The sequence below is a fragment of the Pygoscelis adeliae genome, unplaced genomic scaffold (assembly GCF_000699105.1).
Source record: "Pygoscelis adeliae isolate BGI_AS28 unplaced genomic scaffold, ASM69910v1 Scaffold97, whole genome shotgun sequence".
Lineage (NCBI taxonomy): Eukaryota > Metazoa > Chordata > Aves > Sphenisciformes > Spheniscidae > Pygoscelis > Pygoscelis adeliae.
This window is the reverse complement of record NW_008825152.1, coordinates 243,626-271,007: the sequence shown is the minus strand read 5'-3', so window position 1 is coordinate 271,007 and position 27,382 is coordinate 243,626. Positions and strand designations below refer to the sequence as shown.

At 40.9% G+C, this 27,382-nt stretch overlaps 1 protein-coding gene across 1 annotated transcript in view; it reads right to left on the bottom strand.

Moving 5' to 3' along the window:
* Positions 1-27,382, bottom strand: part of NSF (N-ethylmaleimide-sensitive factor) — a 69,669-nt gene that overhangs the window by 32,903 nt on the left and 9,384 nt on the right. The window contains 5 exon segments of the mRNA XM_009328391.1: positions 1,844-2,079; positions 16,211-16,366; positions 21,466-21,541; positions 22,182-22,289; positions 23,488-23,654. Of these exon segments, the coding sequence (XP_009326666.1) occupies positions 1,844-2,079; positions 16,211-16,366; positions 21,466-21,541; positions 22,182-22,289; positions 23,488-23,654 (743 nt within the window).

The following is a 27,382-nucleotide window of genomic DNA, read 5'->3' as shown; positions in this document are numbered from 1 at the left end:
AACACGTCATGAATGCCACATGTCATCACTGAAAGCAATCCAAACAAAATACTAACTTCTCAACAAGCTCAGCCACGGAGATACAGAACATTGATACCTACAAGTGGTTTTAGTCTCACGTTATGTATGTATCGGACCCCTTTCCAGAATAACATCTTGCCGTCCTCTGAAACTGGGTGGTTGGGGGGCTTTGCCCAAACATAGGACTTCACAGCTGACATTGGTAAGAAAAGCAGTGTTTCAAGGAAGAGGGCTACACTGAACGAGAAAAGCACGAGTCCAAAGCTGGAACACACAAAGGGTCACAGTACTCGGTATCTGGGAAAGCCCTCCAAAAGGGAGACGAAGAACAAAGCACATCTGTGGAGGGATGCACCCAATGTGGGAAATACCCCAGGTTGTACTGAAGTTAGTAAATATACAGCTTGCCAGAGTAGCTTTCTTCTTAATATTTTTAAGGAGTCCATTTGTTCAGTGCCAATCAGGAACAGAACTGCTTATTTCCAGGTTCACTCAAAGGTGAAGCAGTTGCAGCTGGTAAGAGAACAGGATACTTTTTGTGACCGTATTATGAAGCTTTTTCCCTTCAAATTCCACCTCTAAAACATCTTTTGTGGACAGTGGAGACCATGTTAACAGTGGGTAAATGTGCTGTCACTGGCAATCTGCCCCAGACACAAGTCATTACAATACCAACCTTTTCGAGACCTTTTTAATCTCGCAACTTGTCATCAGGACCATCCCCTCCAGCCAATATAAAGTCTATTTTAACAGGTGTGTTATTGCAACGGAAAAGCAGCTCACAGCTTTCAGTTATATTGCAACAACCAGAGAGAAAGAGATCGTTTACATCAGTATGGGTTACTGTGCAAAGCTGACTTGCTGATTAATAAATATTTTGCAGAAGAAAATTAAATTATTTCAAGCCACTAGCAAAATCTGCAGTCTTGTTAGGTGTAAATAAAATTAAAGGGATACAGTGTCCTTTGCTAACGTCTTCTGAAAAGACTTCCCTATATTTAATTGTGACTTGCCTGAAATTGTATTTTCTTTACCAGAAAATCTTGTCAAGATTAAGTGATCCACAGCAGAGAAAAATTGCCATAGCACACATGAAATAAGTATTTACACCTTCAAACTAAAGATTGGGCTTTTGATAGCCAGCTAAAGTAATGGATAAAAAAAGAAGTTTGGAAAAAACAGAATCTTTATCTTCACTTCCAGTTTCAAAGATCTATACTCCCTAGTTTCGAGACACTATTCTCATCCATTAGTGTTCTGCTGAGAAAAAATGATGTATCGATTATAACACTTCAAGGATTATAATATACTTATACTAATAAGCCTCTAACCCAAAAACCTGAAACCGTGAAAGCTTATTTGAAATTCATCCTGTGTTATGTGCCACATACGTATTTAGGAGCAAAAATCCAAATAGATCAATTATATCTCCCCCACAAAAAAAAAAAAAAAAAAAAAGAGAAAAGAAAAAAAGAGCAAAATTTTTGCAATCCTACTTCTAAGCACTTTCTGAGTGGGTGACACACCACATAATATAAAGCATAGCCCAAATAGGATGGACCCTACTGTATTACTTTAAAATAACTCTGCATGGAATTTAAACAAACTGTCCTTCTTCAGCGTAGCTAGCTAGAAGACCAGCTACCTTTTCAGGTTCTAAAATTATTTTTTCAACTGACATTGTGAGAATCTGTAGAACACTAATATTCAGTGACTTGCAAGGAATAACTATAATCACAAGCTAAGCAGTGACTCAGTCTTTTAATGCAAGCAGCAATTTTCTGATTATAAACCTCCTTTCCAGTCATTCTTTAGGCACATTCATACTGACCATGCTATTTATCTATGTTTGCATTACCCTTCTTTGTTCTTCTTCTGCATCAGCAAACAGCTTGCGGATGTTGGCCTCAGATTCGCCCACATATTTATTGAGGATTTCTGGACCATTGACCACCTTTGGTTCTCTGGCATTCAGCATCTTGCCAATCTGTCTCGCCATAAGTGTTTTACCACAGCCTGGAGGTCCGTACAAGAGAATGCCTTTCACATGCTTGCAGCCTAGAACAAGAGAGAACAAGTTTAGAAAGCAGCTTACGGTGGAAACGGCAATATAGTAAAGCGGGAATTGCTGCTTACAGTAGGGGTGCTTTTACAGGGATCTGGCAGAGATGTGCATTAGCCTTTGCTCTGCTCGGTGCCTTTATCAGTGAAATTCAAACACAGAATTGCCAGACTGGATCAGAGTCATTCCAATGATCTGGCAACGGCCAGGAAAAACAACCCGTAGAACAGCACAAATGCTCTCCCATGCATTAGGCATGCTAAGTTAATAGCTAAGGACTGAAAGCCTGAATTGTAACTTCTGGTTAGTAGTACAAAGCAACAGAGATCACTTGGTGAACATATGAACGTGTTTTCAGTTCAACAAAACGCAAGAGTAGGTCTCAGGGATGCTGATCATCCCCAGGTAATGTGGGGCTGCAGATACTTTTTTTTACATCACTATACGCCCTGAACACCAAGGAAAGATGCACTAGCAATTTAGGACAAGCATGTACTGCAGCTGGTTCATTTCTCTCTTCTAGAGGGACACACAGTGCCTACAAAGGCAGCCTTCCTTCACAGAAAAGTTTCAACTGAGTTTAATTTTCAGGTATGTAAGGAAAATGAAGCATTAGACCCTCAATTACTCAACTGACGGTGAGCTCCCAGTGTAGACATAGATCAAACACATTAATCTGATTCTTGAAAGAGAAAACAAGGAATATCATGTAGTAACACCTAACTTTTTACCCCTGTATTGGGCTTTAATGAGTCCCATGTAACACATCTAGTTCTGATTCCAAGTTTATAGAACAAATATTGAGAAAACTGAAAAAGGCTTCTAAGAACCAATAGAACCATCAGCCCAAAAAGCTTGACCTGTAACTAGAAAGACCTGAAAAATTCTAATTTATTCAAATAACAGGACTTTGATCACTGTGCATGAGCATGGGCATTTAAATTCTCTCCTCTAGGGAAACAGAGGGTACAATGGATGCAAGCTAATGCTAGGCACGTCCCAGTCAGCAACGGGCACAAGTTTCTTAAGTGTGCACACAACTCCTGATAGAGGTTCCCAACTGTGAACAAGAAAGGTTTCCCTGAAGGATTCGTTTTTGATATACAGCCTGTGAGCCCCAGACGTATTTTATCAATTGTCTGAACATCCTTATGCCTGAATATTTCATGCTCTGCCTTATACTATGCTAAGAGAGGTCGCAGTACCAGCACGTGTCTACGATGGAGTTTTATTCGTTTAATGGGACTATCAGCATTTAGACAAGATCTAGCCAGACAGAAAAAGTAGCTGCATCAAGACAAAACCTTTTTCCTGGGAGCAATCCAGAGGGGCTGGTGTTGGAAAACCCTGAAATAGGAGAGCAGAGATCATGTATCAGCACCAGGTTTTAAACACTGAGCACCAGACTCAGGGAAAGCCTCAAAGAAGTAGAAAGCCACAGTTTCATAGAAGAGGTATCTAACTACAAAAACAGCAAAGGAAAATAGAAGTTACCTAGAGAAGAAAAGACACAGGAGCTATGGACTGCCCAATTTAAAAGACATGTAAAAGACAGATTCAGGAGCAGAGCGAGTTTAGATATTGTCTGGTCACAAAGCGGTGAGGAAATAGAAGAGAGAAATATATAACATTTTGTCTAGATCCTCGTATTTCCAGCAGACCTCCTTTTTCTGTTTTCCAGTTGATACTGAAGACCAAAGAGTAAACACAAAACTACAAATAAACAAATTTATTTTCAACACTTAGGACACAGCAGGTATTTCAGTAATTTATTTCTTCCTACACAATTTCAAGCTCAATAAAAAGTATTAGTTCCTCACTATATCTCTTCACTTTGCCCACGGAAAAGAAAGATGTGCAGATAGCAAAACACTCAGCCTACATACTCATACTCCAGATGTCCTCATGTTTTAGACCATCTTGGCCACACACGGCACCAACAACAAGTTGACAGACTCCTGCATCTACTGCCCTTCCTCTAGAGTAATAACTCATGTCACTGTCATCCTCACCGACCAGACCGGTGAGGACATCCCAAGGAAAGAGACCTTGAGGAAGCCACTGTAGCCTACAGGAAAACAGCACATTTAGAATCTGCCTCGACAAAAATCTCGACTCCAAACACAGGCATTTAATTACAGAGGTAGGGAATTCAGTAGCACCTTCTCCTTTTCTCTTGCTCTATCTGACTGCTGCACAAAATCCCTACACATGTGCTCCGGACAACAAGCGAGGAACATAAGATATCACTATATTTGAAGATTAAAAAAACACACTTTTTTTTCTAGAAAATTTATCTAAAACCTTAGAAATCTTGAAGTATTAATTGTTTGAGGTAAAAAGCAACACATTAATTAGTGGAAGCTGCTCTATGCTGTAGATGACATTCATAATGCATTCCTTTTACACTACATTCTTGCAGTTTCGACTTTTTTAAGGATGCAAACCAACCAACAAGAGTCCTGCAGTGCTTAAGATACACATTAAAAGCAAAAACCAAAGAAGTAGCAAATCGATGGCACAGAGCTCAGACTGAGAGGACCCGAGTTCAGTTTCTACCATCATCAAAAGGTTAACGAGCTTGGGCACATCAAGTTATTTGTCACCCATGGGACACCCACAGAATGACTTCCCTCCTAGTTTCTGGCTTGTCTCAGCTACGTGGTAGGTTCACCCCATACAACAGAGTCCTCACAGCTGCACAGACCTCACAGCAATGTTCTGCCTTGAAAGAACAAGTACTTTTCTCCTGTATTAACTTACCGATACTCAACTGTGATTTCATTTACTCCCAAATATTACAGCGATAAACAATTAATTTCAATCTGAATAATTGCTCAATACAAAATAATTTCTATTATCCACATGCACTGCTCTCTCTCTCTTTCAGGTGGTTCATCCACCAAAATGAAGTTTCAGGAGAGCATTGCTATGAGGAGCGTCTGATCCTTACCAAAACCCCGGAGAGCAACAGTGCTGCATTGAATAAACACAGTAATAAAGCTGAAAGATTTTTCTGGGCTTCTCCGCAGACAAAAAATTCACTACAAAAATCAAGAGATCTAGCTAAGAAGAATTCATTAGTCAGCTTTCAGGCATCTAGGAGTCAAAAACATAAACAACATATACTGTCAGTAAAGACAAATTTCACACAGGAACGAATGAGGCATAGATAATTTAAAAGCTATTCCTGTCAAATCAATGTCACGAAAGGTATTGTTAACGTGTTTCATGGAGGAACATGATCACCTATGTAGCCAAACAGCACAAAGCAGGATTTCGATGATGAGTGATGCTTTGAAGGGAAATCCCAAGCAAACTGATGCTCAGACAGCTCCACTGTGCTCAAGCAAGAGAGGCTATCAAAAGGCTACTGGCAAGTCAGGGCACATGTACACAAACAGGCCTGGGACCATCCTGAAAGAGGCAGGAAAATTGTACTGGAGAGTATCATTTTTCTCTAGTATGCTTTCAAAAAAGAAACACAAAGAACAGCCTAGTCCTATTTTTTTTTTTTCCCCTAGTTTTCCTGCAATTCACAATCTCTCTCCTAGAAGGAGGTACAACCTAGTTATACCCACTAGAAGCTTCTTTTCTACAGCCCAAAAAAAATTGAGCTTCTTGAAAAGCCCTCTGCGTGAGCTCACACAGCCTTAGCAAAGGGCTAAGGCTGTAACACACTGCACCTGAAGTCTCATCTCCCATAGTGGGAACATATGGAAAGCAAAAGGCAAACCGGCATCGTTACAGCTGGATGACTCTGGTGAAACACGACAGCCTTTGGACAAGTTTGCTTAGAAAGCCTCCTAGGATTTTCACCCTCTTCCTATTCAAACTTCCTTATCATGAGAAAGCATCATCTCTTATCTAATAAATAATAAAAATAAAGGACAGAAGCTGTTGCAGGAAGGAAGAAGGAAAGAAAGAAAGAAGGCTGGTCAAAGGTAGGCCACTGCTTCAGCTGCCTGCTGAAGTCCTCAGCTGTAACACGCCATTAGCTACTCACCCCTCCAGAGACAAAAATACCAGCTCCGGGACACAGCAGGTTCCCAGAGACAACTTGACAACTACCAAACCTTGCCCAGACAAGCTCAGCCAGTGTTGGGTAGTCCATGCTCAGTCTTTAGCAAGTAACAACACACGTGTGTTCCCCCACATGTGAACATCAAGGACATTACTGATCATCTGCTGCAAGACTTGGTTGCCACTGAATGGGCAACATTGAGAGCTGAGTCTTAGTCAGGTGGAAGAACATTCCTGAAACCAAAGCAATCAGTTCCTCTTCAAATAAAATTGCCACAAGCTACTCCAGTAGAGACTTCCCTGTATAGCTACCTTCACCTGGCTAAAATTAAAGTTTTAAACACAAGCAGGACTTTATTAAAATAGACAGGTGATGACAAACTACAAATGTTATGTCTCAAATCACAGTGGGATCCTGTGCACCACACAGGAATTTTGATTAAGTTTATCTTCCCTTTGCTGATTTCACCAATGCAGCCCAAATGTCAATACTATTATGAGAATCTTATAAACACAAATTATTAGCAGCGCAGACATTTCTAACTCGTTAAGCTTACCATTAGGACTCCAAATCAAAGGTCATTCCTGTAACATGATACTTAATTATGCAATTTAATGACATACAGTTAGAGGCTGACTAGGTATGTTAACAGGAACTAAAATATACCAATACGGCAAACATTATACACAAAATATCAGGGAAAAATCATAAAAACTGGTAAGAATGGGAGAGTTACTAGTGTTACCAAAAGTCAAACACTATTTTGAACCAGAATGTCACTTACCCAAAGACAAGGTAAAGTTTATTTGTTCATCTCTCACTATTCACTTTTTTTGAAAGATCAGAAGAAATGTTTTAGTATAATAGGGATTTTCTACTTGGGAGTGTAATTCCCCTTTTAATTAAAATCAAAGCATTCTGGTGTGATTGTATCATTCAGATGCACCTATCGGGAATCTGCATCGATAGTAAAGTACCGATCCTGAATACATCAGGGAGAGATGCTTATCTTTGCACATTAATCTTCAAGCTGGTTACAGTAAGATCAGGGTTCCCAGACTTCACCTGCCACACAGACAAAATTTCCCCAAAAATATAGTCGGGTGGAATTTCCCCCTCCTCTCGTCCTGTAAGCTCAGCATTATTCCAGCCTACATCACTGCCTCCAGTTAATCTTCCTGTAGGATTTACGTGCTACTAACAAGTAGCAAGACTGATGTAACTTGTTTCTGCTTTTAATCCAAAGCTGAGACAGGCAAAGAGCTACACCTGAAACAGAAATTTTTATTTTAAGTGGACTCTCAATAGCCAGTTTTCTTGATCTGTCAAATCATTTGCCACTGTAAAGAGAAGACAACCAAGTCAGTAAGTTCTTCCTAGATCTTTGAAAATAGCTTTCTCATCGTATCTTGTTTGGCTGTGAGAAGTTTAATGCGTGCATATATAAGGAGGCAATAACTAGATTTACGGCAATGGCAGGACATTTATCAGTTTCTGATGGAATGTGATAAAAATGAAAATAAATCAGCTTTAGAGAAGCTTCCAACGGAATGCCTTTGGCTACACAAACAAAATCATGACTCTCAGGAAAAGGGATTTTGATAAGAATATATACAAAACAAACCAATCTTTAAAAGAAGTCATCACTGCAGAAAAAAAAGAAAAGAGTAAATGCCTCTGCCTCTTAAGAGAGGAGCTACAAAAATGTAGCTAATTTAAGACAAAGATTATGCAGAGCTGGAGGATGGATTGCTGAACACAGCAGCTGATGTTTACAGTCATACCCCACCTGGATGTTAATAGCCATAAATCTCATCAGCATTTTCTACTTTTTTTTTAATAAAGCTGGATCATTTCTGTCTACTTAGAAAGTCAACATGATGTAATTTGTAAACGCCTTATGGAACACTTACCCACAGAGCATTAGAGTAAACAAGTATCAACTTAACAGGGTCACTGGGATGTCTCAAGGCCTCTTTTTCCAGATAGAGGAAAAACTGTGGTTGCCCAGCAGTGGTGACGGTGCCTGCTAACTAACACCACAGCTGCAGCCATATGAAGCAAGAGCAAGAGTCCTCTCAGTATCTGGTGATGACTATGGCCATCAACACAGAAATGCAGAAATTTCTTGCAGCACATTTGGTGTAAAGCCCCGTCCCTTCCTTCCGAGCCTGCCATCTGCGACCTTCACTTCACATTTCCACGTTCCTGTTTTGAAAGGGAGAACATTTTTGTTTCCTGGCCATGCGGAATTTTAAAGCCCTCTCTCTCATATCCCTCCCACTGGTCTCTTTCCAAGGCTGAAGATCTTCAAGCCAATTCACACTATGTACAGAAGCTTTTCTGATGCGACCATCCTGATGCCCTCCTCCACAGTTTTTCCAGCTTCACTGCATCCTTTCTGATACAAAGGCCAAGACTGCATCCAGCAAGTCAATACGTGAACAAACTACAGATTTACACAGTGGCATAATTATGTTCTATTTTGTGGGTTTTTATTTAATTCTTATTAATAATTTCCAAATTCAAGTAGGAATTGACTGACCCCTACTGAGCCTTTGAGCAATTGTTTTTGTAGATCTACTATAGCCCCAAAATTTTGCTCAAGTGAAAAATGAGCACAGCTAGCATCTTACAAGCTGTGATTTTCATGCACACCATTTTTCACTGATCAACATGAGGTTTCATTGTTGTTTTATTGCTGAGTCACTCAGCCTTGGAAAATCCTTCTGCAGAACCACAGAACAGTTGAGGTTGGAAGGGACCTCTGGGGATCGTCTGGTCCAACCCTGCTGTGCAAAGCAGGTTCACCTAAAGCTGGTTGCCCAGTGCATCAGCCACTCCTCCCAGTTTCGTGTCATCTGCAGACCTGCTAAGGGTGCACCCCGTTCCATCATCCAGGTCATTAATGAAGAGGTTAAACACCACCAGTGACTAGCCTCCATATGGGCTTTGTGCCGCTGGTCACAACTCTTCGAGCCCAGCAGTTGAGCCAGTTTTTAGTCCACCGTGCTGCCTGCTTACCTAGTCCGTCTTTCATCAGTTTTTCTACAAGACGGTTATGGGAGACAGTGTTGAGAACTATATTACATTTGAGATAAACATCCACAGCTCTCCCCTCATCCTATGAGCTAGTCATCTCATTGTAGAATGCTATCAGGTTGGTTAAACACAATTTCTACTTCATAAATCTGTGCTGACCGCTCCTGATCAACTTCTCATCCTTCATTTGTCTGGAAATGGTCTCCATAATTAGTTGCTCCATCACCTTTCCAGAGACTGAGGGTGAGGTGGACAGGCCTGTAGTACCTGGCTTCTCCTGCTTGCCCTTCTTGGAAATAGGAGGGACACTTGCTTTCTTCCAGTCCTCAGGAACTTCTCCTGATTGCAATAATCTTTCAAAGAGAATTGAGAGTGGCCTTGCAATGAAGTGGGCCAGCTTCCACAGCACTCATGGGTGCATCCATCAGACCCCAACTGCAATTCAGTCTTCAGTTCAGATTCATTTCAACAGCTTCCTTTCCCCAGTCACTCATGAACACACTGAACAGCAGAGAACTCTGTGACCCTCCTCCACTGTGAGTGTGGACCAGCTATTCCTACTATTCTTCCCTCAACTATTTATCCAGCCACACATGACCTGTCCTCACATTATTAATTTCTTCAATTCCTTCAAGTCTCTATAATATGGGGGATGCTTGGGCGGTCTGCAGTCAATCTCTATGGTTTTAAGAAGGTGAGAGAAAAGACAGATGTTAGAGACTTCTTAGCTGTCCTCCCCAAAGAAAGTGACACAGAGGTCTTTTTAGATATATGGAGGAAGAGTTAAGTGACCAGGTTCAGCCCCACTGGCCACAGGGAACCATGTGCTTCAGAGTGAGGAGTGAACTTCATTTTATAATCACATTAGGCGGAGAAGACCCAGGAAAGCATTGGTCCACTTCTCCATAAAGAAGAAAAGCTAACAACAGAAAATGCCGAGTTCAAACTGCTAAATACTTTTTTACATGAATGAAGACTTCATGTGTTATGTGGCAGCTAATGTTAATATCAGTGACAAATGGGCAAGAATAGGAAATAGGAGTAGGAAAAGAACAAGAGACAGCCCACGGGAGTATTAGATATTTGCAGATTACCTGGGCATGAACTTCACCCAAGAGCACTCAGAGCGGGTGAAATCATCTCAAAGCCACTGAGAACTTGGACAGGATAAGTGAGACACTGGGGGAAAGAAAGTGAATGTCATCCATAATGTTATAAAGGGAAAAGGAAGGAAGCCACGGGATTGGACTAAATCTCGAGGGATTCCTTTCAACCTCAACTATTTTCCGATTGTGTGGTATAGACCTATCACAATAACTTAATTCCTGGAAAATTCTGGCACAATGTCTTTTTAAGTAGGTAGAAGAAAACAAGGATACAAGAAATAGCCAGAAGGAATTTATTAGATCAGTCTGAGACAACTTCCCTCTAGGAAAGGGTAGGAGGTCACACACAGAGGGTTTGAGAAAACAAATAAAGCAATAGAGGGAGATTTAGACTTTCATAAAGATATAAGTAGGTCTTATACATCTTCATAAACATGTAGGAAAAACACAGGCTGAATGAAGTTAAAGGTAGAAGAGAAGTGGATGGAAAAAAAAACCCACAAACTTTAAAGCACAAGAAAGGATCCATCCTGGATTTACTGGTATGTGGTGCTTTCATTAATAGCCTAGAAGATGGAACAGAATGCACCTATTAAATCTGCACATTACGATGCCAAGATCTACAAATACACTGACAGGCAGGATTAAATTCATTTAAAAACAATGTAATTTGATGCACAACTTTCCACATTGGGGTAGGAATAATTAACTGCATGTTGCAAAACAAAAAAAAAATCATCATATTGAGGATTATAAACAGGCACATACACCGAGGCACAGACAAAACCTGCCCATTGATCTGGAATTGATTAGCACCTCAGTTACCATCCCCTGTTTTGGTCACCACACTTCTAAGCAGTGAAGAATGACCAAGGGAAGAGAAACAACGATTGGTGATCGAGGTTATGACTATGAGAAATGGTTTAAGAATCTGAGATGTAGCCTTGAGAATACTGAAGAGAAACACGAACAGACAAGTATGTAAAAGCCTCGTCCAAAAACATAAAAGAAATAAACAATATATAATGAACTGCTGCAAGACTGAGAATAAACACTTGAAAAATTTTGACAGTAAAGATGCTCCAAGCAGTGGAATAGGCTGCCTTGAGAGGTTCTGGCATTTCTGTCACCTCAGTTATGGGTTAGACATGCCTGACACCGATTTTTCATTAAAATTATCCTATTTTAAGAATAGACTGGATGAGATCCTTTCCATTATTATTCTTCCCTTATAGTATCTGAGTACTTCAAGAACATTAATGTATTAATTTTTAAGATACCTTAAAAGACAAGCCTCCAATTCACAGGCAGAATCCAAGAAAATAATATCTGAGTATCTGCTAATTTGAATGTTCATCTTGTGTTTTGTTAATACTTCACTTTTAAATAGTGAGCTGTACTTCAAAAATACAGAGCACTGAAACCAACTGATCCCAAGAGGTCAGAGCACAAGTTAAGATGCTTACCAGGAAACAGAAATCACCTTGGAAAAGTCTGATTTAACGTACTTATTGATGGTAACAGGAGAGGATGGAGAAATTGGGTTCCATTTCAATCTCTCAAAGGAATGTGATCTGTAACACCAAATATTTCTATACCTGTTATTAAACAGTAACAATGACATGTACATACGAAATCTGCTCTTTCAGCGGCCTCTACAACGACTAACGTGCCACCTCAGTCATAAAAATCACTTCCCTGCTGAAAGTCAAGATTGTGTCTCAATGCATGGAGACACTAGAGTGTTCTTTAAAAAGAAAAACGAGTTCCATACTAGCATTTTCTTTTCAGGTCTGAGAAAACATTTTTCAGTTGTGTTGAAATTTACAGCTCCAGGCACAAAATATCAAAAACTTCAGTCCAAATGGCTAAATATCTGTTGAAGTCAGAGGGAGGGGTGGGGGGGAGAAGAGAGAAGAGTGTTATAATAAGTATTCAGCAATCTTAATGTTAGACAATGGCACAAGCCATTGAATGAGCTGAATTTAAAGCCTCAGCAGAAAAAACAGCATTTAACATGGATGTGAAGAAAGGGCTTATCTGCAGGAACAGTTTAGAAAAATATAATATTTATCAAATAAAAGGAGGAGCTTTAGCTTGAGCAAGAGGATGCTTTGAACTGCAACAAAGAGTAACCAAAACCAGTCTGCAGTCCACCATGAAGTTGCACAGCTTTACTATGAGCTGGACGTCACAGAGATCCGGATAGGGCTTGAAAAGGAAGACGATTCCCTAGAAACACAGCTTTTGTGGGGCTGTCTTTCAGAAAGAAAGTGACTGCTGTCTTACCTCCATCAGTGCCCTGCAAGTGTAAAGTTCCTTCCTTAGAAGTAGCATTCGTACAACAGTGAGGCCTCACGGACAGCGCTAAAGAGGAGTGCCCCTTTTGTTTCAAGACACCTTCCTCAATCCTCATCCAGATCAGGATTTATTTCCATTTGGCAGTCACAAGATTATTAAGAGTCAAGCATTAGGTGAAAGATAACAGCACCGCCAACATTCATAATGCTGAAGAATCTCCAGTGAATGACTGCGAAACTGCAGCCTTAAAAGCAATCAGCTTAAATTGATGAAGGTCCCACTGGGTCAAAAGTGACCTTACCCCTACTGCCCACTGCCCTCCTCCTGCTGCCCCGGCATTCATGTCGCTATGTCACATCAAGCCAACCAGGGAGCTGATCCAGCTCAATGCTAACCCTATAAGTTTTTTTTATTAGTAGTATTTTTTGCTTCCAATTGTATTAGCTCTCTACAGAGCCATACAAGCCCAAAGCTACCACAGTAGAGGTGGTAGATACGTGTACGGGAAAAGCGTGGGTAGGGAGAAGTAAATTGCCCCTTTCCAGGGCAGCAGGGAGCTATGGCGAGGTTTAATGACCAGCTAAAGTTGATCTAAGATTTCTTTTCTTGGATAAACCAAAGATTGTAGCATCAGAGTAGTATTTACACCATTGGATGATATGGTTAACTAATGTTGATTTATATGCTCCAAACCCAGAACATTCCTTGGAAGTGCGATAAACCACACACAAATTACAAGCAATTTTTGAACGGTCTATACAGCCTCTATGTAGTTACGGGACAGAAATATTTATTGCACTTGGCATGGAAGTTGCAGTCTGTGAGCACTGGGCAAAAAACAGAAATGGGTGAGCACCAGAGCACCAGATAGCAAGCAAATTCTTTCTTTTCCTTTCCCAATAAATTATATACAAAGGTGAACAGCTGTCACACTGACATTTCAGATCTGAAATATAGTTAAGAGCAAGTTATAACTAAGGCAAAGAAAATGAATGTCAGAAAGTTTTGTTTTTTCAAATTTCAGATAAGCTCCTTAGCCCTAGGGTTAATCGGAGAGCTAGAGAGCTCTGTTTGGAGTCTAACTTCTTACCAGAAAAATGTTTCTTTATGTAGTATGTGTGTAAACACGCACAAGTAAGGGTATATGTATTTATATAAATAATATGGCACACCTTTAATTCATTGCCCAGGGTAATCAAAATACTAGTGGTCCTTCAGAGAATCTTCTTCCTGTATTAAGCAACACCAATTAACAAGAGGAACCATCTGAGCAGCATACCCTGCAAAGCAGCTCCACAACCTCACCCTGCAGTCAGCAAGGTTTCCGACCTTCTCCAGAGGTACCTGTTGGAGATGTAGGTCCTCCCATGGCAAAGTTAGCTGCTGCACATCGTTACCAAAGAGTGCCCAGCTGTCAGGTTAATTCAGCTAATGGTAACACCAAGGGAATGTAATCATAGTCTGACAGATGACTGCTTAACATGCTGCCAGATTGCATGCAGGCAGGGAAGTTGAATAGGTGAAGCTATAGCAAAATGAAAACAAGCTCTAATTATCTCTAGTCTACTAACATATTTCTCATCACAGTCCAGTAACACTGATGAGAATTCCCAAAGTCTAAATCTTTTGCCTTCACATATGGTCACAGCTAAGGACTCTGTACTGCAGCCATGAATATATATGAAATATATACTTTTACCTTGCTTCAAAAGGTAAAAATATTTCAAGTAAGGGATGCCAGTCCATCCAAAAGCCAGCTGTCAGCAACATTTCTGAACTGGACACAACAGAGTACCTAGGTAAAAGCTTTTCTTTCCATAGCCAACGCTATTTCTCTCATTTCCTCTCTCTGCAGAGCAGCTAAATATTTAACAAATTTAAGCATTTGATATTCTCAAGCAGAGGCAGAGAAGTTATGACTTGCTCGCAGCCACAAAAACCAAGAGAACCAAGATCAACCCCCAGAAGGCCTTGGCTACCAGATCGATACGAAGTAAAAAGGCAGGAGAGAGAATCATGCACTAATTGGATTTAGCCTACAGGGTTTCTTCAGAGTTTCTCCGTAAGTGTTCAAATCACTAAGAAGAGACCTAACGCACCTCACAGGGAAGTTAACTTTAACATCAATTCCTCAAGCACTGGAAACGGACACACTTTACACAGCCACACACAAACAGGACCTGTTTTGTAATCAAAATCTTGATTGCTTCATTTGTGGGGAGAGGGAAGGTGGATCAAGAAATACAAACATACACAGAAATTATACAGCTACAGATTCCAAGTTTAAATATGAACCCGCGGAAATTACATTCAGAAAACGAGGACCAGCTATAACATCCCCAGCCACTTTATGTGACAAAATAAGATATCTGCAGCTGCATATTGCTTACTAAAAATTAAAACCAGTACCATTTATCTGCCTGCCAGCACATGTTTACAAAGTAATGGGACCGCCTTTCCTTCCCCCGACCCAAAAAAAAAAAAGTTATATTTAGAATCTGTGCTTTTATTTCACAAACTCCAAGACGTGCCATTGGCCTGTGCATCCTCTCCAGCATTTCAAATCTGACGAAGCATAGATCACACAAGATACTCTATTTATTGGGCTAACACTGTGAGAAGGACATAGGTTTATAGTGCAACTGCCAGGACAACAGATATTTAATATATAAGGCAGGATCATTAAGACAGAATTTCCTTTGACCTATATAGACAGCCCATAGCCAGTAAGTCAGGAATAGGAGCATTCAGACTCACTGCTATGAATAAATGAAGCATTCAGAAGAATAGGGAGCATTTGAGTTCCAACAGAAAAATATTCAACTAAATCCTGTATCTCATTCATTCAGACATTTCACGTAGAGCGTTGAGTATTCATGTTGTTTCTTTGTCTCTCCTTTCTAGCCAAGTGTCCTGGTTTCGGCAGGGATAGAGTTAATTTCCTTCCTAGTAGCTGGTACAGTGCTGTGGCTTGGATTTAGGATGAGAATAATGTTGATAACACACCGATGTTTTAGTTGTTGCTAAATAGTGCTTACACTAGTCAAGGGCTTTTCAGCTTCCCATGCTCTACCGACTGAGAAGGCTGGAGGTGCACCAGAAGCTGGGAGGGGGCACAGCCAGGACAGCTGACCCCAACTGGCCAAAGGGACATTCCATACCATGGGACGTCATGCTCAGTACATAAACTGGGGGAAAGCTGCCCAGGGGCGCCGCTGCTCGGGGACTGGCTGGGCATCGGTCAGCGGGTGGTGAGCAATCGCACTGTGCATCACTTGCTTTGTATATTATTATTATTATTATTACATTATTATTATTGTTGTTATTATTTTATTTCAATTATTAAACTGTTTTTATCTCAACCCACGAGTTTTCTCACTTCTACTCTTCCAATTCTCTCCCCCATCCCACCAGGGCGGGGGAGAGGGAGCCGGCTGCTGCGTGGTGCTCAGTTGCCGGCTGGGGTTAAACCACGACACCAAGTAACAAGAGGCATTCAGGAGCAACAGAAGAAAAGGCTTTATTAGTCTATTAGAACCCTAAGCAACTGCCATGTTATAGCATCATAAGGTTGTTAATTTATATCCAGTCTTTACAAACCAGAAACAGGCCTGCATCCTGAACCCCAGCCATACTTCTCCGGATCATACTCACCCATTTGCTCCACAATTTCGGGTGGAAAAACTCGAGAAGCAAAAGCTCGTCGGAAAATATCTGAGAATTCTTTGTCAAGGCCCCCAATGCCCATTTTCTCAAAATTCCAGTCTGGGTTGATGATTGACTGGCGGTTCTCCTTGGTCTTTGATTTACCTGCAAAAAAAAGAAATTGTTTCAAACATGTAGCACAGCAGAATTACAGCAAATAGAAGTACAAACACCAGAACGGTTCTACCAGGTCAGACCCATGTCCAGCTAACTTAATGTTTGGTTTCAAACGTTAGCCAGGAGGACGCACTATGACAAGGATGCAAAGGCAGTCAGAGACTCAGCTTACTTTAGTAAACTATTTTCCCAGCCTTCCAACCATCCTGTTCAGGGATTTCTCCTATGTATTTAAGAATCCACAGTAGATTTCTCTGCCACAATTTTACCTAGGTCCCGTTGGACCCATGTAACCTTAGTACCCAGATTGCCCACAGCATCTGGCTCACCATGTCTGCTACTGGCTGCACAACCAAACACCTCCTTCCATGTGTCTGAGCCAGCTCCTACCAGCTTCATTTCATGTCCCCCAAGTCTTATATCTGAAGGGACAGTAAACTGTCCAGGTAGCTCTTTCAGGCTACCTGGGATGATATTAGGCGTGTCCTGTATCCTCCTCAGTCGTGCCTTTTCCAGGCAGAGCAGCCCTCACTTGTTATTCCTTCCTTACGCAGCAGGTGCTCCACACTTGAGCACCCTTGTTCTCCTCCGTCTTCTCTATTTCTACTACATCCTTTGACTAGAACTGCATCCACTGTGGTTTATTTGTATCTTAAATACACATACAAAATTATGCTGTGCTTCATTCACATTCTTTTATTAATAATATGTAATAATTCTTAACAACCATGCTTAACAATTCTTAACAGGGCTCAGGCTGCTACTGAGCATGGGTCCAGCATTTCCTTGAAACTATCATACCTGGGATCTTGGCCCAAAACAGCAATCATTTTTAACCGGTTAGAAGTGTTCTTCCTCCCATGCATCACTTTATGTTTATTCATATCAAACTTCCTCTGCCATTTTATTTCTGAGTCACTGCGCTCCGTAAGAGCAAGCTTTGTCACCTCATTACTCAGTCTTTTTTGCAGTTTATTCAATAATTATAGTGAAAAGCAAAGGCCTCAGCAGAGATTCATGCTGAACTCTACTGGCACTGGCTATTTGCTTCTACCCTTTCATCACTCATCTACTCATGCAAGGACCTTCTCTTACAGATCTCTGTTTAGTTTCTTTTTAAAGAAACTTTGATAAGGAACTTTGCTGGAAGAGCTTTGAACAACAAGTAGACTATGTTAGCCCTTATCCCCAAGCTTTTCAATTCCTGTAATGAACTCCCGTGGCATCACGAAGTAGGACTGCCCTTGCAGAAGACAGGCTGACCCTTCCCAGTGTATCATCTCTATACAGGCATCCACTAATTTGATTCTTTATTACAGTTTCTGTTGATTTTTTCTGCACAGATTTCAGGTTCAAAGATCTGTAGCTCTCCAGACTTTCTCTGGAATCCTTTTAAAAACAGCCAACACATTCACCATCTTCCAGTCCTCAGATACCAGAGCAATTTTAAGCAAGGTTACACAAAACAACTATGAGGTCAGCTAGTTCCTTTACAACTCAGAAGAATAAAAGCCAGTCTTGGCAAACCTACGGTTCATTTTGTCGGTTTGTTCCATAACCTCTTCTAGAGCTACTTCAAGTTCAGCCAGATCGCCTAAGCACAGGTTTTGTAGTCTCCATGCAACAGCGTAACCGCCCTCCTTTCCCTTTTGTTGACAAACCACACGAGTTTTAGTCTTACAAAGCTCCTCATTCCCTTTTCAGAGAAGCTTTAAAGTACCAGGGCATTTAGGAGGTAGACAATAAGCACAAATGCTCCTATAAGAATACTGCTGAGATGCTGTCAAATCCATACAGTCTCACCTTAAGTTTATTCAAGGGTATTTATAAACAAGCACTGACACTCTTATCAGTTAGATCAACGCTTCCAAATGGCTTTCAGCAACATCACTTTGCTTAGCGACCAGAGAAACCAACAGTAATATAAAAACCCAGGGAGAAAGCAAAGACTGAAGATTATCCTTAATTCATGCAGAAATTGGATGTCCTGTATTTTTAGATTTACACAGTGCTTTACAGGATTGGTCCTGGGGACCACTATCTCCCCTAAAAAGCTAGTCCTGGCAAACTGCAGCATTGCATTTTGCCGATTTGTTCCACAACCTCTTCTAGAGATACTTCAAGTTGAGCTGGATAATGAGTTAGCATCTAGAAGTCCAGTAAATACACCAAATAGAAGTTCTGTGTTAGCTGAATTAGACTGCTATTAATCTTGGTCTAAACACAGCTGGAATCAATACTTCAATTCCAAGAGCAGCAGAACAAACAAACAAGAACATGCCTCTAACTAACACATTAGGAACAACATGGTAGAATGTGTAACATATAGAACTAATACGTAGTACCATGCAAGGCAGCAGTGAGCATTTGGTGCACTGATTACTGTGTATTTATTATCTCATTGCTCCACTACAGTTTTTAGATCAAACGGCTCAGCCAGGGATGGTCCTCCTCCCGTAGAGCTTAGCCTACACCCCCCCCTTCTGGCTGCATCGGATCACAATAAAATTATTGCAGACTGAATTAAAACATCATCCATTGGTTTTATAACACGTGATTTTATGCTAAGTAGAAAAAATAGAATTGGCTTTTTTTTTTTCTAATGATCACAATTCTTTTCTATTGAAAAAATAAAGGCCCTTTATTGAAGGCAGTGCTCAGTGACACTTACTTTACTTTTATCTCCTCTCTCAGAATTTAATTATTCACAACTTTACAATTCTCCAGAGACTAACAAAGCACATTAAGTAGCTCTGCCTCAGATCAATGAGGAGATTAAATAAAGCACCAATCTGACAGAAGTAAATTGAGGCATAAGCAACTCCTTTGTCTTGTCTGCAGGCAATGAAATTGAATCACGGTGAAGGATTCCTATTTCCAATCAATCAGCTCTCCCACAGGACCACTCTTCACACCTATACATGCTAGGAGGAAGATCCCAGGTCATTATATGGTTTTGAGTATTAACCAAGTAAAATATCACTGCTTGCTCTGATGCAATAAATTGGATTATGTTAATACTCATTTCAAGCTGTCCTATCAAAACACAGTAAAAACTAAACAGGCTGTAATCATGTAATCACAGGTATGAACTAATTGCCCATGCAAATTTCATTCGGTGCTCCTAAAACCTGTATCCTTGTTAATATGCTTAATTACAGTCATCTACAATTCAGCCTACAGACCTCTGGTGGGTTTTTTTTCAGTACAGGTGACTGGCTGTGCTTTCAGATAAGATGCAAGGTATGTGGTTACACAACAGCCTCATGTCTCCTCATTTTTTGGAGCTACTGTAGCACATGAAGCAGACAACTACAGAACATGAAGTCACAGCCTCACATTTGAGAGAAGATGGCACTTCAGGGCAGCATCAAAACTCAGCCTCTGCCATAAGCTTCTGCAATGCTGAATGAGTTGAATTCTGCTTTCCTAAGTGGCTACTACCCTCATATGTTTTATTTCTGTAACAAATACTCAAAGTACTGAGCGTTCAGTCAAGCAGAGCTATGCTTTGAAGCCTACTGCAAAAATAATAAGTATTAAAACTCAGCTGAGTACTCGACTGAGCGCTCATCGGAGCTGGCCGGGTTCACTGAACTCCCACTCAGAGCAGCTTTCACCTGCCACTTATCTGCGGAAGAGCAGCAGCAAAAGGAGAAGTTTTCTTAGCTCACAGACTCTGGGAAGAGGGAACAAAATAGGAAAGAAAAATGAGAAAAAAGAAAAGTAAGAGTGTCTGTGCAAGTGCAGGACTTGAATCACACCCAGAAAAGAATGCCTAGAGCCATATTATCAGCAAGGGAGGTATTTGCAACCGTAGGCTTGCTAAGTATCATCCACTTCGTAACACTGATAAGAAAAGGAACAGCCAGACTAACAGAGTGTGTATCTGTTCTGCAGGACAGCCACCATGGTCCCAGGGCACACACAAAGCCAACTGCAGGGAAGGGGCCCTCACTGCCCACTTTGTGGTACAGGTCCTCATCATTCAAGCTAGTTACTCTATGGGAACACACCAGATTCCTCCCTAGCCCTACACCAGCTTCTTTCTAAACGAGTACATGGAAGACACGTCAATTATTCCCTGATTTCTTTGCTAGTCAAGTCTGAAATTGTACATAAAGATTTGTTTTGTTGAGGTTTTAGAAACAGTCTCTTTTAAAAAAAGCTCATAGTTTTGTTAATAATCTTGCTGTGTAAACAGTTAAAACACACACACACAACGAACCCTCTGTGCTGTGTTTTCCAGCTGTCATCAGCTTCTGAAGAGCAGGACTTTCAGAAGTCAAGAAAATGGAAGTGTTCTTCAGAAGCTGTCTTCTCTCCTTGAAGGAGAGATCTCATCAGAGATGGGATTTTCAGAAGTTTTGCACTCACTTTGAAATTTTGGCTACACATTCAAGAAAGTTCTCAATTTCCTATTTCCCTGCTGTTTTAATTAAATTTAATTAAAGAGGTGTTGGCTTGTTAGTGTCCCTGAAAATATCATTCTCTGATCTTTAAAGAGTTAAAACATTCCAACTAGTTGCTGACTTTTGCTGAAGATACTGTTCCATGGTGCCCTTCTCATCTAGGCCTAGGAGTGCAGGTTAATGTCTCTACTCATCTAACTCAACTTGCTACTGTCAGAATCTCTCAAAGTCACACTCACTTCTCCTCCTAGCTCTGTGTCTGTATATTTTAGATACACCGTGGTGATAAGATGGTATAGAGACCCACAGAACTGCTCTAATACGTTGGTCAGTTGTGGAGCTTCATACTGGGAGGACAGTGACTTTTATAGAGCCCCTGTTTAGAAGCAGCAAAGTCTACTGGAGGGATGGTGTCTTCTCAGTGCAGTGGTTTTCAAGAGAGTCCTGAGCATCTACAAACTGATTTCTAAAGGGCGTGACAGGTTCCTAAGGGATCAAATCCAGTCATCTGCTAGTTTAAACAGATGCCTGGGAGACATTTTGAGATGCAGTTTCTAATGGATTAGGTCAACTGATGTAACCAGAAGAGCAAACTTTGAGGCATACAAGTTTCTGAGGCCTGAAAAGCAGCAAACTTCAAGCGTTAGTTATCTCTTTGTATACAGTGGCACTTACCGATCAGATTGAGAGAAGAGTTCTCAGCTTTTTCAAAGGCAACTTGACTGTTTCCAAGAACCAAACCAACCTCAATCTGCAAAAGGGAGGGAAACAAACAACTACATTAAGCTATTAGGCTCAACTTCAGATTGCTCCTTAGGTATCTCCAAGCACATCTCAGAAGGCAAGAAACAGCAGCAAAAGCTCCACTACAAAATCATTGGGAAGAATGTGAAATACCAACACCTCCTCTAAAAGTAACAACATTGAATGCAGGAGCTCATCAAGTATAATAATTTGGCTTTTTAAAGTTATTTGTTTAGTTCAAAAACAACCATTTTATTTCAGCAAGATCTAGCAAGCAAAGAAGAAAATAAAATCATGTACTCTCTACAGAAGGAAGATAAAAACTGGACATATCTGGAAGACAAAGGCTCCACAGAGAAGGTTTCCATGAACTAGTACATAAAGACCAAAAGATATCCCTTGTATCTTCCCCAGCTCCGCATTTTTGTGGGTGCAACTCTAAGCTCCCAACTACATAAGCACAGGAGACTGCATTAAACTGAAAACAATGATCCTTATCTTCTCTGATGCAAAAGAAGCAGCCAGATGAAACAAACGTGCAACTTTTCCAAATACAAGTAACCTAAATTCCTCCTTGTAGCAAGATCTGACCAGTACTTGAATCTCTGGAGTCCCTAGGGAATGAACATGAATTCCTGTGAGCCTACCTTCTGCTTTTTGCTTGCTCCAGACTCTCCTTTGAGAATGCTGGGGTCCATAGCTTCCATGTCCTTTACCAGCAGGCCAAAAAGTTTGTCATTAAAGCTGAACACAAGCTGTGGAAAGAAAAAACAGAAGGCGATTTTAACTCATTAAAAAGCTAAGAAGGATTTTGACAAGGCTACTAAGATTTGAAGAGAAAGAGGCCTCAAAACTAAGTTTACGACCCAACAAATTCCACGTAGTTTTTACCCTGTAAAGGTCTGGTGGTCTGAACATGTCCTTTTCATGTCCCATACTTAAGAGTAACAGATCAAAAGTAGCAGAACATGAAGTCAATTGGAAAAACTCAAAGAAAAATTCTCCTTCCAAGAAAAGCTTCTCTTTCCCCTCCTTTTCTCCCTGCCTAGATGTTCTATATCATCTCTTCACATTTTTCTCTCACTTTAAACATTGGTGCTAGGGAAGGAGAACAATTTAGCTCAAACCTTTTCAATCTTTCACATTCCCGTTTGACAAGGGTACCTCAAAAATAGTGCTAGAGTAATGAAAGACATAACGAATATTACAAGAAATAGGGTCCATCCCATAGAAAAGCAGGCTGTCTCTGCACAATTCTTTTCCTCCAAGATTATATTTGCAACTGACTTGAGATTCAGCCCCTGCAAGTTGCAAACTACTATGAGAGACAGACTTCGACCTGCCCTGAGAATATGACAAACCAGAGGCTATCGCAGATGTTCACAGGGGCAGAAGCCCATCGCTGCAGAGCTGAGAAGGCTCAGTTACAGGGACATCAGCTTTCAGAAATCCCTAAGTCAAATGTTTCTTACCTATTTTACTACTGGAGTCTGTAGAGTAGCCATAAATGTTACAATAAAATACACTGCACTTGAAAGGTGCTACTGAGAATTAATTAAAACTGGTGTTCATTTTGATCTTATATAGAAGGAAGACAAAAGTTACTTCTCAAAAGATTCCAGGAGCTGCCATGCTTATATCCAACCAGGCCACAACAGAGAGAGAACCCAGCTCTCACAAGCCTTGGGATTTTCCTCACAAAGACAGACAGATTTCTTTAGATAAGGAACAGGTAGATTTTAAACCACTCTGCTCATGCTCTCAGTGAAAGTCACGATGGTTCAACTTTTCATAAAGAAACCGTGCACACAATAAACAATTTCTGCCTATTAGCTGTCCTTTGCAGCACAGTCAGTACCTAGGCATTCTTCAGTATTTTACATCACTGTAGTACAAGCACATGCATGTTACTTAAGAACATTTTAGCCTTAAAAAACAAAAGAAAACCCACACCTGCTGGCCTACTGAGAAGGCTTGGCTGTTGAACTGCTGGATGAATTCAGCAGCCATCTTGTCTGTGTCATAGGGATTGGAGTCAATGTTCTTCTTCTGCAGAAAATCTATCTCAATTGTCATTGTGCCAATACACTGCTTAGCCTTGTCGAAAGTGTATAAGGAAACTGTTAAAAAAAAAAAAGAAATAGCACATTTCAGAACAGCAAGGTCCCCCCACAATATATTAAACATACTATAAGTTTGGCAATACATGTTCTTCCATTCAGAATGAGTACTTAATAAAACTGAATATATTATTTCTGATAGAGACCCTTATTTCTCTTACATCCATGTTCTACTACAAGATCAAAAATACAGCAAATTTATCTCCACTGACAATACCTGCATTTCTTTAAAAACTCTAATAGTCTCCTTTAAAACAGCTCAAACACCGTACAAGCTTTGAGGGATGAGAACAATGAAAGCAAATTCATACATGCTGTAGTACCATGATAGCTATACCTACATCTAAGGGTTTGGAGGACATGTCTTCAGAAAGCCCAAAAGCAAGCATTAAGAGTAGCCTTGCCCAAAAAAGCAATGACAAGAGGTCATAACTGGTTTTCTGCAGTAACAGATTGACTAGCTCTTCTCCAGATTAGGTAGCAGAAAGTTAGATTACCTGCAAATTCAAGTGCACTAATATAATCTATCAGGTTTTTTACAACCCAGAATGAAGCATCAACTACCCTTTGTCTCTGACACAGAAGAAATAGCCCCTAGCCCAGAGATGCACTTGGGCCAATCCTAACATGTCCCAGGCTACCTTCAGTAATCCAGAATCAATTGAACGGCCCTTGAAAGGGGGCAGAAAGCAAAGTGGCATGGAAGGTACTTCACAGTCATTGCCAACTGCACCTAATCCACACAGGTCTCAAGTTGCATCATGTCAAAAACAAGAGGCCACTTAGGGCTGTTGCTGCTGGAGGAAAGAGGATAGAAAGGAAAGAAGAGCATGGTCCACAACTTCAGGGATACTGCCTCAGCATAACTGATCAGAAGGACAGCATCTCACAAAGCAGACAGTCCTAATAATTCACAAACCAAACTGCAGCAAAGCACAGAAGCAGATGTTTCTCCAGAAGACTGAGGAACATTATAGATTTGCTTTGAATCTCGAGAAGAAAGTCTCATCTGATACAGAAGTCACAGCTAAGGATAAAGTAGTAGGAGGTGAATAAGGGAAATGTACTTCACGCATAACCTACTATTTCCTATCAAGCCTCTTGGCAGTAGGATGGTTCCAGAATAAACTTGCAGACTCCTGGGAAGATGTGACATGAAAACAAGCATCCAGCATGCTATGATACATGATTCATTCAAGTTCAGAGAATAAAGAGAGCCTGTCTCTTGCTTAAGTTGTTACCAGATGACACATAGGTCATCACAGCATGCACATTTAACGTCCTTCCTGGTATAAGAATAGGCCACCTAGAAATGAGCTGTCAAAGAAAGATCTTCCAGGAAATAGGGATAAAGATGAAACACTAAACCACTTCCTGAATTGAGGTATATCAACTAGTTCCTTCAAAAAGGGATATGGCAGCAGGGTTATCACATAAGCCATAGCTAACAAAGGAGGAACTTTGGTCCTGCAAGAGCACAACAGGAGTTCTTCTTACCTTACAGGTCACTTCAGGGCAGTTATTTCCTTTTACTTGCCTAATCTCAGGGCTTTGTCAAACAAAAGCTTCCGGAAAGAATATCAGTCCCTGGATCCGGTCCCATCACAGAACTGAGGTGTCAACTGAATATGAATAGTCCTTACATCAAGGACTGGATGCTGGGGATGTCTGGTACAAAGGAGAACAGTAATGCACCACTGGGGGTGCAGTCCAGTAAGCAATACACAGCACCAGCTTCAAAAGCCTGTTAACGTCCTAGAAACAGAGAGGCAGGCTGAGAAGGTAGCAGCGACCTCCCGGAGCTGAGAATGCAGCTGAGGCAGCCGGCCTCCGACTCCAGGTGTGCATCTCCAACTGTAACACAGGAGCTGATGAAGCTGAACCACACTCAAGGCAAGACAACCGCATCCACTCAAGGCACTCAACCTTTCCACAAAGGCAAATTTACAAGATTCAGTCACCTGGAAAACCTTTACCATATCATTAGGGGCTCAACGGGACTCAGCTTCACTGTACCACTAAGCAGTGGACTGCATTTAAAACTGACATTTAAAACAGTTTTCACATTATTAGGGGAACAAGACAAAAAGAGAGCTCTGGTAAATCACTAGTTTTACGAATGCTTCTCCCTATCTGCAGAATAGCTTTACAAATCCTTTATACTCAGCAGGGAGTCATATGACATTAGTCACTCTGCATAAAATTACTGCATTCTTTTTCTTAATACATGTTCCCACATAGTTGGTAAGTTTATAGCAAGGTCTAGTACAAGTACAATCACAAATCTGCTCTAACAGCTAATCGTGCTGAATATTAGTGTTTCTTTCCCCAAATAACTTTAGTACTAAAAAGCATTTATCTGTAAGCCAACTGGCACATGTTACTGACCAGCAACGAAACAAGGGTGAGAAACAAATTAATTTAGGGGTCTTCCTCGCCCACTATAGGTTATTCTTCAGTTTAAAAAATAAAACAAAACAAAATCAGCTAGCAAAAACAAATGGCTTCCAAGCAAGCTCTGTGAGGCATCTAGTTGTGTAGAGGCAAACAGGCCCACTCTAGCTTGTCACTACAAAAAGAGATCCACAAAGACATCAGACTTCACACTCAAGTGAAGTGATTCATGCCCATGGACTTGCTGAGACCAAAGGAGCTGTGAAAACAAACAGCCAAGGAATGAGCTTCCCTAACAGTACCTCACATCCACAGCTGTACCACTTCTCAGTCTAGGTCCTACTCACTTTTTGACACAGGATGCAGTCATCAGCTCTGCCCACAGTCCTCAAATGAGAGGAGAATTCCCTGGAATCACTGTAAACACCTCAAATGGCAAAACAGTGGCCTAACAAACAGTTTGCTCCACGTCAATGACCATGAGCCAGCCAACCACTACAGCAGGCTTCATCACAGCAACCTTGTCAAAGAAAAGGATGAGATGGCTGCCCTCAGGAGCACACAGGTAATTCCTGATAGTCAAAACAACAGACACGATCCGTTACCTTGAAGAACATGCAGACCCTCCTATAACAACAGCTGCTGCCGGGAGTTTGGTCAATACTCCAGAAGCTGCAGACAGACCAAACAGCAGCACCTATAACTGACGGTGATGGCAATCGTTCATGAACCAGAGGTAACAATGACAGACAGCACGAATAAATGAAAGATAGAGCATGCAAGCTGAGAGACACAAATCAGTCTCCTCTTTGAACATCTGTATTCCAATTTCAAGTCTTAATTGAGCCTGACGAGCCTTTGCCAATGTTCCATTTGTACAAATTCAAGATGGCATCCCTTTCCTTTCATTATACTGCAGAATATTCTGGTCAGTTATTGGTGAAAACATCAGTGCTACTCACAAAGCTCATCACTCCAGCTATCCAGAGCACACTGCTGGCTTTTGGCAGGCCTTAGCACTAAAACTTCCCCATTCTCAATACTCAAATTTAGATGCCAAGAATATCCTCAACAACAACAGCTGTTTTCTGTTAGCTGGTAAGTGTTCTCCAAAGCCATAAGAACAGACTATCCAGGACGTGTTAGTGAGGTGGGTGTCGGTCTCTTCTCCCAAGTAACTGGCAATAGGAGAGAGGAAATGGCCTCAAGTTGTGCCAGGGGAGGTTTAGATTGGACATGAGGAAAAATTTCTTTACTGAAAGAGTGGTTAAACATTGGAACAGGCTGCCCAGGGAAGTGGTTGAGTCACCATCCCTGGAAGTAGTTAAAAGACG